Source organism: Lagenorhynchus albirostris, chromosome 1 (assembly GCF_949774975.1).
Source record: "Lagenorhynchus albirostris chromosome 1, mLagAlb1.1, whole genome shotgun sequence".
Classification (NCBI taxonomy): domain Eukaryota; kingdom Metazoa; phylum Chordata; class Mammalia; order Artiodactyla; family Delphinidae; genus Lagenorhynchus; species Lagenorhynchus albirostris.
In genome coordinates, this window is record NC_083095.1 from 78,195,484 (window position 1) to 78,210,492 (window position 15,009).

The 15,009-nt window shown below is 40.6% G+C and overlaps 1 protein-coding gene across 2 annotated transcripts in view; it reads left to right on the forward strand.

Moving 5' to 3' along the window:
• FMN1 (formin 1) overlaps positions 1-15,009 on the forward strand; it is a 397,262-nt gene that overhangs the window by 220,861 nt on the left and 161,392 nt on the right. For both annotated transcript variants that reach the window (XM_060146914.1, XM_060146923.1), the window contains one exon: positions 4,772-4,859. In XM_060146914.1, the coding sequence (XP_060002897.1) occupies positions 4,772-4,859 (88 nt within the window). The remainder of the gene's footprint in view (positions 1-4,771; positions 4,860-15,009) is intronic.

Below are 15,009 nucleotides of genomic sequence, written 5' to 3' on the forward strand. Positions count from 1 at the left end.
AGGTATGCCTGTTGTACAGTGTGCAAAACAGGATGGTACTGGTATAAAGACAGACATAGACCAGCAGAACAGAGGAGAGAGCTCAGAAATAAACCCACATGAATGTGGTCAAATGATCATCAACAAGAGTGCCAAGACTACAAAATGGGGAGAGGATAGTCTCTTCAACAAATGGTGCAGGGAAAACTGGATATCCAAATGCAAAAGAATGAAATCGGACGGTTATCTTTCAGCATAAACAAAAATCAATTCAAAATAGAATCAAGACTTAAATGTAAGATCTGAACGTGTAAAATTCCTGTGAGAAAACACGAGAAAAGCTTCATAATATTGGTCTTGCTAGTTATTTCTTGGAAATGACACCAAACCACAGGCAACAAAAGCAAAAATAGACAAGTGGAACTATATCAAATTAAGAAGCATCTACACAGCAAAAGAAACAATCAACAGAATGAAAAGGATGTATATGGAATGGGAGAAAATATTTGCAAACCGTATGTCTGATAAAGGGTTAATATCTCAAAATATGTAAGAAACTCCTACAACTCAGTTTTTATAAACCTGATTTAAAAATGGGCAAGGAAAAAAAAAATGGGCAAGGACATGTATAGACATTTCTCCAAAGAAGACCTACAAATGGCCAACAGGTATATGAAAGGATGTTCAACATCACTAACATCAGGGAAATGCAAATCAAAACCACACCTAGCAGGATGGCTGTTATCAAAAACAAAAATGTAATAAGTGTTGGTAAAGATGCTGAGAAATTAGAAAAATAGAACTACCACATTGTCCAGCAACCCACTTCTAGGTATTTATCCAAAAGAATTGAAAACAAGATCTCAAAGAGATATTTGCACTCCCCTGTTCACTGCAGCATTATTCACAGTAGCTAAGAAGTAGAAATAAGCTAAATGTTCATTGATGGATATATTTATATATATGCACACACACATACAATACGCACATATATATACACACACGATGGAATACATATATACGCATATGTATATGCGCACATATATATATATATATATATATATACACACACACACAAACACAATGGAATATTATTCAGCCTTAGGAAGGAGATTCTATCACATACTACAACATGTATGAACCTCGAAGATGTTATTCTGAGTGAAATCGGCCAGTCACAAAAGGACAAATACTTCATGATTCTGTTTACTTGAGGTATCTAAAGCAGTCAAACTTGTAGAAGCAGAAAGCTGTCCAGGGGCTAGGGGGAGAAGGAAATGGAGTATAGCTGTTCAAGGGGTCTAGAGTTTCCATCATGTAGGATGAAAAACTTCTAGACGTCTGCTGTACAACAGTGTGCATATAGTTAACAGTGATGTACTGTACATTTAAAACGTTGTTAATGTGGTAGATTTCATGTTTTCCTTTCTCTTTCTCTCTCTTTTTTTTTTTTTACTGTAGTAAAATAAAAAAACTAAACCTTTCAGTCATGAAAACAAAAGAAACGATGAGGGCTTAGGGCATATATCCATTCCGTGTCCATTGTGTTCCTACCATTTTAGCTGGTTTTGAGAAACCTGGTGTTATTCCACAATTGAAGAGAGACTCTTTTTAAACGTCTAGTTAGAGGTAGACAGAGAATTTGACACAACTAGGGAAGAGAATACAAATGCTCTGACTTGAGCACTGCCTACCCCCTCTTTAGGAAGTAGCACCGCATTTCAGGAAACTCTTAAGGTTTCAGTCCAGCCGAAGGTAACAGACACTTTCTTTCCAAACACTTGCCGTGCCAGGTTATTAAACAGAATTGCAAGGATGGTAACATCCTTTCCACAGGGCAGCCTGGTTGAACAATGAAGTGGGGATGGATTTGCTTGTTTTTATTTTTTTAAGTTTTATTTTAAATTGGAGTAGAGTTGATTTCCAATATTGTGTTAGTATCAGGTGTACAGCAAAGTGATTCAGTTATACATACACATATATCCATTCTTTTTCAGATTCTTTTCCCATATAGGTTATTACGGAATAGTGAGTAGAGGTCCCTGTTCTATACAGTAGGTCCCTGTTGGTTATCTATTTTATATATAGTAGTGTGTATATGTTAATCCCAAGCTCCTAATTTATCCCTCCCCCCAACCTTTCCCCTTTGGTGACCGTAAGTTTGTTTCCGAAGTCTGTGAGTCCATGTCTGTTTTGTAAATAAGTTCATTTGTATCATTTTAGATTCTACATGTAAGCGATATATGTTGTCTTTCTCTGTCTGACTTACTTAGTATGGTAATCTCTAGGTCCATCCATGTTGCTGCAAATGGTCGAGTTTCATTCTTTTTTATGGCTGAGTAATATTCCATTGTGTATATGTACCACATCTTCTTCATGCATTCCTCTGTCAGTGGACACTTAGGTTGCTTCTGTGTCTTGGCTACTGTGAATAGTGCTGCAATGAACATTGGGGTGTATGTATCTCTTCGAGGTATGGTTTTCTCCAGATATATGCCCAGGAGTGGGGTTGCTGGGCCATATGGTAGTTCTATTTTTAGGTTTTTTTTTTAAGGAACCTCCATACTGTTCTCTAGAGTGGCTGTACCAATTTACATTCCTACCAGCAGTGTAAGAGGGTTCCCTTTTCTCCACACCTTGTCCAGCATTTATTGTTTGTACACTTTTTGGTGATGGCTACTTGCTTTTATCCAGTGACAGACAGAACCTCAATCTCAATTTCGGTCCCTCCCTCTCTCTCTGTTCTCTTGTGGTTACTCTCTTGCTTTCTTTTAATTAGCTATTAGAAAACCTTGAATTTGAACCTTGTTTTTCCCGTAGGTAGAATGTGTTACCCAGGGTTTTCAGAACCCTAACTGGATAGCATGGTGAATATTGGTTTGAAGACATTTTTGCAACCCAGTTGTCCTCTTGTCATAAATTTGATTCCTGTGCCTGTCTCCTTGACATTGATGTGTATGCCACGACCAAGCTTGTATCTCAGTCACTAGCTTGGTCTTTTAAGGATAAATCTAGTCAATTCCCAAAGCTTTTCTTATTTTGAATTTGCTTTGCAGTTAGTTCAAGTCATGGTTTTATTCGCCTTTTAGTTCTTCTCAGCAATTTTAAATCATTAAATTCTACAAAATTTATGACGTCAAGGGCATGAGTCCAGAGCAGTGCCAGGCATGTAACAGATGCACAGCAGATATTTGTTAATGAATGAATGCATGTCTGAATATTTACACGAAGCTTCGGTAGGTTTTTCTTAATTTTGTATTGGACTTTAAAAATTGTTTCACTTTAAATTTGTGTTCTCTAAGAAAAAGCTAGAAATTGCATCTTTTAAGAAGATATTTGATATACATAATATCTTGTTCCTTTGCGTTCGTGTAAAAAATAAATAAAAATACCAAGTACCTTCTTTATTTCTTTTAAAAACTGCAATTCTGTATCCTCCAAGAATCTATCCTTAAGGCTAATGTTGAAATGATTAAACACATTAGGCTGAAAATCAGATTTTCCTTTTATCTTGATGAAAGCTTAGTGTTTACTGTACTTTCGGCCTAACAGTAAGATAAGAGTAGCCATGCTGAGCAGAGAAAGATAAAGGGCTGGCGATCATTGATTCAGCATCAATCAATAGGTAATTAGACAGTTGGACAAATAGACAGTCTTGGTTGGAGCAAGCTCCTGTTATCCCTTATTGTTCAACCAGCAAGCAACTCAGCTAGTTAGTATTAATATAAATGTAGGTGTTACTGTTTAATCTTCACTACATTTTTGGTAAGTTTGTGTATACATAGGTGGGAGAGGAAGCATAGCTCTTTAGTTTGTATTTTACCCAGAAAAGTGCATTAAAAACATAAGGTTTGGTGATGTTTTGTGCGTATTTCCTATTGATTTTTGTAGCCCTGCCACAAGAGAGAAAAAAAAGGTAATTTTTTTCCCCTAGTGGCCACCGTGCAATACATTCTTTGGGGCTGATTTGGTTTAGAGAGAGACAAAACTGTGATGAGCTCTGCATGGAATATTCATAGGGGTTGAAATTATTGGCAATGAGGTATTTGGAGTTTCTAAAAGGATTATAAAAGTTTCTGTATACATACATTATTATAAAAGACCACTTCTAAATAACTTCAAATTAAATCTGTATGTACAAAGTATTATTTATATTAATCATAGCACAAATACAAAGCAACCTAACCCTCCTGACTAGAGCAATTTTGTTTAAATAATAAGTCTGTGTCAGGAACTGTTTTAGGTGCTTTACCTATATTATGCCATTTAATTTCTAGAATAAATGTACAAACTAAGTAGTCAGCCCTACTTCATGAAAAAGTTGAATTCCTAGAGGTTAAGTCGCTTTTCCGAGGCCATATCACTGGTAAACAGCGGAGTCGAGATCTCAATGATATTTCCCCTAAACCACTCAGCAGATGATCCTGCACTGTAGCCAGGGAGGCTGGAGGCTGTGAAGTGTCTTACGAAGTCCAACGTGGAAGCAGGCCAAGGATAAGTGGAAAAGTTGGATAAAAACTTGTACATGTGTTGCAATTACAACTTAGTTAAGATGTGTTTGAATAAAAAAGATTTGAGTGCTCGTATTAGATTGGTGGAATTCGGGGTGGTGTTTTTCCTTTATTTTCTAAAATATCTATACTTGTGGATAAGTTATATTGAAATTAAAGTATTAACATAGAGTGACTGTAGCATCAGTTTAGTTTACCAGACTGTCTAAAACCATGAAGGTTTTTGGTATGCTTCTGAAAGATTGGTTGTTTGAGCTTGTGTTAATTTTTTTAAATTCCAGATCATCAAGTTATTGGATGGAAAACGATCTCAAACTGTGGGAATCTTGATATCTAGTTTGCATTTAGAAATGAAGGATATCCAGCAGGGTAAGTCTTATTCATCGTTTTTTTCCAACTTTAAAATTTTCCAGCTTTTATTGTGAAAAATGTCAAACATATACAAAATTAGAATGCCGCGGTGAATCCCTGTACCGAGCTACAAAACCATTAATCCACTCTTGTTTTATCTAAAGCACCCTCCTTCCATTAGATTACTATGAAGCAACTCTCAGACATTTTATAATTCATCCTCTAAAATGGTAACACACCACGAAAAGATATGGATACTTTAAGCGTAACTCCAGTGCCATCAGCATGCATTTAAAAACATTTGCAATAGTTTCTCAGTGTCATCAAGTATGTAGTTCTAATATCACTGATTGTCTGTAAATTCGTCCATTCATTTACAGTTAGTTTGAATGAGGACCCAAACAGATTTCACGCATTGCCTTAGATGTGTCCGTCTCTCAGGGGTTTCTTTTTCTTTTTTTTTTTTTGGCTGCGTTGGGTCTTTGTTGCTGCGCACCGACTTTTCTCTAGTTGCGGTGAGTGGGGGCTCCTCTTCGTTGAGGTGCGTGAGCTTCTCATTGTGGTGGCTTCTCTTGTTTCGGAGCATGGGCTCTAGGCACGCGGGCTTCAGTAGTTGCAGCACACGGGCTTCAGTAGTTGCAGCACATGGGCTCAGTAGTTGCAGCACACAGGTCCTAGAGCTCACGGGCTTCAGTAGTTGTGGTGCGTGGGCTCAGTAGTTGCAGCGCACAGGCTCTAGAGCGCAGGCTCAGTAGTTGTGGCACACGGGCTTAGTTGCTCTGCAGCATGTGGGATTTTCCCAGACCAGTGATCGAACCCGTGTCCCCTGCATTGGCAGGCAGATTCTTAACCACTGCGCCACCAGGGAAGTCCCCTCTCAGGGGTTTCTTTTGACCTAGAGGTTTCTATCCTCTATTTTTGTTTTTTTTCATCATTATTTTTTTTTGAAGAAGCCAGTTTCTTCAAAAAAGAAGAATATCCTGTGGAATTTCCCACATTTTAGATTTTGCTGTTTGCGTTGCCTGGGTTCTTATTACGTTCTTCTGTCCCCTGTGGTTCCTGCAAACTGTTAGTTTGATCTAGAGAGTTAATCTGAGTGGGGGAAGAGTACTTCACAGACGCTATTGTGTACTCTATCAAGAGGTACATGATATCTGGTGTGTCTCTATGATGTTGGTGGGCACTAATGATCTTTGCCTAGATTCATTATTTCATTAGAAGTTTGCCGAATAATGATCTCCTAATTCCCTCATTTCTTCCTCATTAGCAGGAATGCTTCTATGGAGAAACACTCTCCTTCTTAACTCAGTTGTGTCACTGTTCCTTAATCCTCTATTCTTTTTCAAATGACGCGATTTCAACTTGGTTTCCTTTGGCTCAGTTTGAAATAAGACATTTAGAGAGGGAATTTTACTTGTATATATTTTTCTTAGGCCCTAGAAAAGTAAACCCAAAAATCTGATGTTTCTGCAATCCGCGTCTTGCATGAAGACGACGCTCCCCCTTTCTCGGTCATCAGTTAAATGTAAATCTTCATTTTGACATGTCACTGATAATATTTTCTGAGTGGTAATACAATCTCTCATAGATGGTTTCAGTAGAATTTAGCTTGGGTGTAACAGGAGACACTCTGAAACCACACTTCCTTTCAGGTCTTAGTTGGTGTTGCCTCAAAGTTATTTTATTCTGAGACACAGCAGAAGACCCGTAGGTCCCGAACTGAAACGCACTTAAGAAACTTTCATACATTATTTTTCCTCGGAAAAAAGCTTTGTTAAGGGCTTAAAATTTTGCTTTATTACAAACATTTAAAATTCCACATAAAACTAAACATATCCTGAGTCAGATGACAGTCACAGAGTATTCAAAGAAGCTTGTCTGTTTTTAATATTTAAGCTTAATAGTAGAACTGAATACCTGAGTGTGAATATTAAACCTCAGACAGTGTTGCACTAGTTGATCTGAGTTTGGGGCAGAGGGTGGCTGGCAAGGTCTACCATCCAAATTAGAAAAGGATTCTTCAGTGGCTTTAGGTATTAGATCGTCTAGGATGGAATTTCTGAAATTCACACAGAAAACTGATGCTGACGCAAATGAAAAATGAAAAAATAAAACCAAAAAAATATCGGCAGGGAAGTAGATAATCTTTTGTCAAGGAGAGTCGCTTTTTCGATGCAATCATTGAAATAGAAAGGAATTTTTCAGGTATAGTGGCAGAGTCTTGTCCTAAACCACGGTACTGTTTATAAGCCTGGTAAAAATCAAGTATGCTTGGTTTCGTCACCATGACAGGTAGCACTGTGGAGATGAGCTTTTACGATGTCAACAGCACCTTGGACTTTATTCATTTCTTTTTAGTCACGTCCTGTTGTAGTACACATCAGATTGCCATACGGATCAGACTCCGGCCATGTGCTATTCCAGTTACCATCTCAGGACTGTAAACCTTCTTCCCATGGCACTCCAACCTTGTTGGGTTGAAGGTTCATGGTGACTTGAATAAGAGATTGGTTCACCGAGACCTTTTCCGATGTTCTCCTCTGGACAAGAACATGTTTATATGAAGTAGACGTGACCTTACATTTTTAGCACTGGAAATGGTGATTGTAGCATCACAGACTTCTAGGACTCATGGACACCATTTTAATTCTTTCTCTTGCTTCAGGGCGTCTCTGTTATCCACCACAGAGTTGGCTCCTAAGTTAAAAAAAATTATCTCCATTTCATGTCTTCATTTAGTAATGCATTCCAGATGAATATAGCAATATAACTCGAGCTTAATTTCTCTTTAGAATCATTTGACTGACACTGGCATCTGAAGGTCACTTAGGAGCCCGGGCTGTGTCAGGTACATTTCATTCTGAATCCATGTCTGGTCGTGAATGGAATGCACTTGGCCTTGTGTTGTCATCCTGATGAAAGGACTCCCTGTGCTGACCTTGACCTAAACGTTTGTTTTAACGTAAGAGGGGTAGCTGTCGTGAGATCTGACTGGGGCAGGCCAGCTGGCGGCCAGTTAAGGTCATACAGCATGTCACCCATGGTGAGGTGACCACGGTTGGGAGACTGTTCTTCAGCCTTCTGGTCATACATTCATCTTTGTCAGTGTGCAGAGGTAACTTGCACTTTAGTGCAAACTTACACAGAGCTGATGTATAAACCGGAAAGCTAGTATATTCACTCAGAGAAGATCAGAGAATTTTCCATTGTCATGACAAAAACGTTTATCATATCTGTTCATTGTTATGTCCATGTCACTTGTCTCTACTTGGCATTAGATATTTGCTTATGCCCTTTTCCCTTTTGCTGGTCGCCTTGAAAATAGTTTTGGGTGTTTCAGCCCACAGTTACCTCCCACAGATGGATAATCCAGTTTTTACTTGTTCAGCTCTTAAAAAGCAACCTTATTTTCTTCATTTGTAAGATGGGCACTTCTCTGTTGTCCATTAGACACTGCATATAATGTATATTCAAAGTGGAATTTGGGGGCTCAGTACCTCAAGGTCTTAACTGATAGCAAATAGTAGAGCCAGTGCTTGTTCCTTTATGACATGTAGCATTTCTTTGCTCAGAATTTCTCTGATAATTAAGCATCATTTACCAATAACTGGGCTAATGTATCATGTGTAAATGTCATTCAGTAAGTGATTTTTGATTTTAATTTGATTTTAAAGAATAGACTAAACCTTAGACTAGATGAAATCAGAATGTCATGAATTCCATTCCAGTGCATTTGGCCAAAACGTCTTCATCCTTCTTTCCCTCCCTCCCTCCCTATTCCTTCCTTCCCACCCTCCCTCAGTAAACATGTACTGAATGCCAGTTCTGTTTCAGACACTATGACTGCCACAACACGTAAGATCCAGACTCTCATATTCCTCAAGAGTTCACAGGATGGTGGGAGAGATGTACAAAGTATCACAAGATCACAGTATAGAGTTTCCTGTGAAATAACAGAGAGCAACATATTGGCTTCTCCTGTAAAACTTAAGATGAGTCTTAGAGGATGAAATGGCGGTCGTCACAGAGAAGGAGCTTTTCCAGCTGAGGAAAGAAGCCATGTGGAAAGAGGCACAGCTAGAGCGTATACGTTACATGTGAATGTGGCTCGTTTCAGGGCAAAGTGCTGGAAAGGCAAGTAACATCCAGACCAGGAAGGGCCCTGAGTATCATCAGACGAAACTTGAACGTTATCCCATCAGTAACAGGGAGACAGAATTTCACATTGAAAAGGGGCAGTGCTGTGATCTGATTTTGAGTGCAGAGATATCTCTGAGGCCATTGGAGACTGGCCCCCAAGCCCTTTCATGCTCTGGCCACAGCCATACCTCCTCCTTCACTTGGCTGTGTTCCCTTCCTCTCTCCCTGCACTCTAGCCACAGTGGTCCTCTGGTTCCTTAAACAGGCCAAGTGCTTTCCTTCCTCTGTGTCTTTGAAGACACAGCATGCTTTTCCACCCCGCTCTTTATAGCTTCTTTTCTTTGCTGGGGTTCAGCCACGCACCTCAAAGAGGCCCTCCCAGATCCTCTTCCCTAAGTTAAGTCACCCTAAGTTAATTCTCTTATATTCTGCAGCTAATATTTTATTTGTTCCCCTACTTCTCACTTACATCCACCACCAGAATATAAGCTCCAAGATGGAGACTGCTCACTGATGTGTCCCTAGCACCTTGTTGTGCCGGGCACCTAGGTGACGATTGTCCAGGGTCTCTTGAATGAATAAACAGAAATAGTCCTGAAGGTGGCTAGATCTGTTAGAAAGGGGCGGTGATTGTTGACATAATAAATGACGAAGGCCAGAACTAAGCTTATGTCTGTGAAAACGTAGAGGAGACCGTATACCAGGGATATTTGGAGAGAGGATTGCTACGGTTAGTCCCCTCAGATTCACACAGTGATGGAGAAGTCTTACACGTACCTTGGATTGCTGGTTTCAACAAGAATGTGAATAATGGTGCCAAAAACATAAAATGGAAATACAGGGGAGAAAGCAAAAAGGGTAGAAGCAAAAAGGTCAATTCTGTTTTGGCTGATTGAGTCTGAGATGACTGGCGATATTTCAGCAAAAGTTTTCAATGAGCATCTGAAAATTCTAGCCTGATGCTAAGTAGATAGGGCTGAGTTAGAGACAGAACATCCCCCCCAAAGGTAGCCACCCTCATCTGTTTCTCTCTACCCAGATGTTGTGGAACATCTTGTGGGAGAAAGCCAAGTCCCTGTACTGACTGAAGTTGAAAAGCACTGCGTGACTAAAGGCAAGACCTTTGTTGTGGAGGAAGAATAGTTTCAGGACACTGGTCATAATACCACTGCACTTGTATTTGGTGCAGGAGAGATTCCAAATAAGTGATTTACTTCTTGCTGGTTTTCCATCTGCTAAACTGGATGACTTATATTTAAAAGCATTTGGCATCCTTGGACACAGTGACTGCCTACATGATCGCAAATTAGTGTTTTCATTCCACGTTAGTGATTTCCTCTTATTCTTTTCCCAGGGGAGATGGAAAATTGCTGTTGACTATTCTTGATATAAACCTCCGTATGCACTGCAACAGACTAAGTGCCAGAAACCTCCTGGCATCTATTTGGAATTTCCCGTACACTCAGAATTCATATTTATAATATTTAATCTAACATGAAAATAAAACATTTTTCACTTTATTTCCTACTAGTCCAGAATCTCAGTTTGGGGGTTCAGCTGCATCAAAGACTATCTTTCTGTTTAGAAATCTCAAGTCAAAATGTAAGAGGATTTCAGTTAGTTGTATGCCCAGAGTCTAAAACCCAGATCTGAGAATACCCACTGGACTTTGCTCCCTTTTGCCTAATAATTTCTGGAAATCTCTGTCAAGGTTTATGCCAATTGTCTAACACATAATGAATTTCACCAGGCATCTGAAGTTCACCATGAATTGTCTAGGACTTTCCTGAGGAATATTCTAATTCTAGCCTGGAAGACCTATACTCAAAGGCCAAAATTTTTATCGTGCACCCCTGCCAGTAAAAAGTTTTAGAGCATGCTTCTCAAGATATGTTTTTAAGAAATTGTACATCATGTCAATGTGTGACAGAACTAATATTCACATTATAAAATGTATGCAAAGGTATAAATTAAAACGAGATTAATCTTTCTAGATATCTTACTGATTTTGATGGCTTTAAGCTCTCAACAGCTAATATCTCAAGGCTCAGTATATAAATAGGGTGAGGCTTATTATTAAAAATTGTGGACTTAAACCCACATTTCAAACAGTCTGTGGATAAATTCTATTATAATTTATGGAGGTCAACATCTTGGCAAATCCGATTCAACTGTCCTTGCTTCTAATTCATTCCACCACTGATGAAGCACTCGTACCAGCAATCAGAGCCTCTGCTCTGCCATTTTTCTTACCGTTGTTGGATTATCTTCAGTCCGGGGTTTCTCCGCAGGAATCTTTTGAAGCCAACTTGTTTATTTTGTCAAGTTTAGTTAAAGCCAGATTTTAGAATCAGAAAACGTTATTTAATTGCCCTCTCACCATCGCCACCAAATGCCGGTATGTTGAAAGTAAGAGAACGAGTTGAGGAAGGCATGTGTGAAGGAGTTTACCCACCAAAGGTGACAGGTGGTCACGACCTACTGTCATACCAAAGGAAGGCGCCAGGGTCAAGCAACGTATTAAGCCCTGGCGGTATAAACAGTAGTTCTAACGCTACTGTATTTCCTTTCCCAGCTTTCTCTTTCTCCCACCAAGTCTAAAACACCTGAGCAGCAGGGTTCCCACCCACCTCTCTCTGAACCTCTGTGCATTCCTTCGGTCTCAGAGCCGAATCCAGAAAGCAGAGGGTGGCATTTCTTTGTACTTTACCTTGAGGCGACTGACTGAGACCATCCAATCTGCCTGGAATGTAATTTTGGCTTAAAAGAACCAGAACTAATGGAAGAACAGAAGCAGCTTAACCCAAACTGTTTCTCATTCCACTGCCCTACAGAGAATAGAGGGGACGAAGGAGGGGAAGTTCTGTGAATTCTTCGCCTGTGCCCTTCTTTGAGGTTTGAACCATGGACAATTTTAATTGCACCTATAAAGTGGCACCTTGCGGCAGAGTACATGCCTGGACTTAGGCAAGAATTGGGATTTTTGCTTCATAAGATTGAGTGATTTGGAGCTTTGGGAACAGATCAGATGTGTCCCTTTTGGGATTGTCATTTCTTTCACCTGCCAGCCAGCTCCTGTTTACTGTGTCATTTACACTTGCCTCCTGTTTCCATCAAAGCTCGAGTAAAGGTCTGTACCAACTAACACGACACACTAGCAAGCATTTGGCAATGTAGATAAGATCGTAAAATATATTCCCCCTCTAGTTGCTATTCTTTATGTGTCTGGAGGCAACTTTTGTTTGTGTTTCTTCATTCTCTGTGCCTTTGCTTCCCTTTTTAGTTGGTTCTGCCATGCAGTATAAAATTGCAATTATTAATATCTTTTCAAGAAAATTGGACTTTATATTACTGTAGATTTTCTTCTAAGATGATGCCTTTTCAAGTTCCGGGTTCCTTGTTCCTTTTTTTAGAGATTCTTTTTTTTGCCATGGGAACCACAGTATTGATTATTGTCGATAACTGTGAATAGTTAACAAAGATTGAAGTATATATTAAGATAGCGTACTAGAATCGAATTAAGTATTAGCAGTAATTAAATAATGGTGAGGTTATGGATTGTACAGTACACAGACGACATTTCCATGGCATGGGCTGTCTGTGGTTCCCGCTGGGAGACTGCTGATTGATGTAAAAAGCGTGTGACACCATTCAGAGGCAAAGGTTTCTGTATGGACTGTTGTGGGTAGTTGGTTCACTGGTTTTTTTTTTTTAAGGTGGTGAGAATTTTAGGTGGAATGAGTACTTCTAGTCTAACACTTCTAAAGGCTAAAAGAAGTACAATCATAGTTGCGTCATTGGTTATGGAACTGAGCTTGGGAAATCATGCTTTGTAACTTCCTGCCTTAGTTTCATTACCTATAAAACTTAGGACAGCAGTAGCAGCCACCTCATATGATTAAATGTAGAACACTTAGAGCAATGCCTGGCTCACAGGAAGCTCCCGATAAAGGCTAGCTACTGAGTGATTAAGTATTCATCTCCAGTACGGGCTGCCTACTTTCCCACCCTCTGGTGGAGCGCACAGAAGATGCCTTTAAGCTGCTTAATAATTGCTGCCCTCGGCATTTCATCTGGATACGTGCATGGAATGAGGCTTGGCCCGTACCTGTGTCTGCACAGGTGTGCCTGGTGCCCATCGGAGGAGGAACATGGTGGTCGGTAGGGAAAGAGTGAGGTGTATTGAGGAAGGGCTATAGGAGAGCTGTGACCATCGTGAAGAGACTTGGGTACAGAGCATTCGGGAGGGCAGGTTCTGTGCAGCTCTTGTCCTGGCCTCTGTGGGGTTCTTCCACCCTCCACGCTCCTCTCTGCCCAGTCCCCTTCTTTTCACCTCTTGCCCAGTTTCATCACAAGCTTGGTCTTCATTCTCAGTGATGGCCTCGTTGTTGGGAGGTGAGGCTGTGGGGAGATATTCCTGCTCTGCCTTCCCTCAGCTTTCAGATTGTACCACGGCCTCCTTCCTTCCATGACCCCACATCCTTGCCTTTCTCTTGAGAGAGGTCAGAGGAGTTGGTTTGTGGCAGGTTTGAGGGGTAGATTACCTGAGAGTTCAAAAAACCCAAGGCCTGGGACTTCCATAGTGGTCCAGTGGTTAAGACTCCGTGCTCCCAATACAGGGGGCACGGGTTGATCCTATCCCTGGTCGGGGAACTAAGATCCTGCATGCCGCATGGTGCGGCCAAAAAAAAAAAGAAACAAAATAAAAAACCCAAGGTCTTCCATATTACTTTCCCCATTCCATTCTCTTTTCCTTACAAATTATTTATCAAGCCCTAAAAATATCAGTCATTTGGTCAAAACAGGTGAGTTTTATGTTGGCTACTCGGGAGCTAGCAAAATAATTTCTTTTTCTTTTTTTCATAAACTTATTTATTTTATGTATTTATTTTTGGCTGCATTGGGTCCTCGTTGTTGCGTGTGGGCTTTCTCTGGTTGCAGTGAGCGGGGGCTACTCTTCGTCGCGGTGCGCGGGCTTCTCATTGCGGTGGCTTCTTTTGTGGCAGAGCACGAGCTGTGTAGGCACGTGGGCTTCAGTAGTTGTGGCTCGCGGGCTGTAGAGCACAGGCTCAGTAGTTGTGGCGCACAGGCTTAGTTGCTCCTCGGCATGTGGGATCTTCCCGGACCAGAGCTCAAACCCATGTCCCCTGCATTGGCAGGCGGATTCTTAACCACTGCACCACCAGGGAAGCCCTCACAAAATAATTTCTATTGATATTCCAATAATCATCTTTGCTTTCTTGGGCTGAGAATAAATCTAGTCCATTTGCAAAGGATTTTTATACACCCACTTGTGAAGAGGTGTCATGTCAAGTACTGAAGGACACAGAAAGAAGCAAACAATGGGCTAATAGAGGCTATTTTTAAAACCAACATCAGCCGAAGCCTGGTAAAGCAGCCATCTTTCGGTGACATCTTCCACACCTTGGATGACCAGGTTTACTTTGGCTAATCTAAAAGACTAAGGAGTGTGCCCTTCCTACTTCAGTCTGCCATGGGTTTCTTGCCCAGAGATGCTCCTCTGTCAACAAGAACGGCGCCCTTAAGTAAGTACTTGTTTTGTGCTAATTAGAAGTCCTTCAAAACAGCGAACGCCCGCCGTCCTGTGTTTATTTGGACGAGGTGCGCTTGGGGATAGAAAAGCGTTCAGGGTTAAACATGGCTGGAGGGCAGCAAGAATTCTTGCCAGTTCCCTCTCCTTACCCTGGTCTTGTGAAAAGCTGTCTCCAAACCAGAGAGGGAATTTACCTATTGTGTAAGACCCTGACCCCGTGCCTGTGCCTTAAGCAGCCACACAGCTTTTATGTGCGCCTGTTAGTTTGAATTTGTGATACTGATCTGCTTTTTGTCCCTGCTGACGGTTATTATATCTTAATGGGCGAAACCCTACTCTAATGATCCTTGTGTGTATAATTCTCGGAGTACAGAGCAGGCACCAGAGGACCACATAAAAACGTTTGCCTCAATTTCCCTGCAAAAAAGGAGCCCAGAAACCAGACTTGACCAAGTAACAGATTTTTAAAGGTAA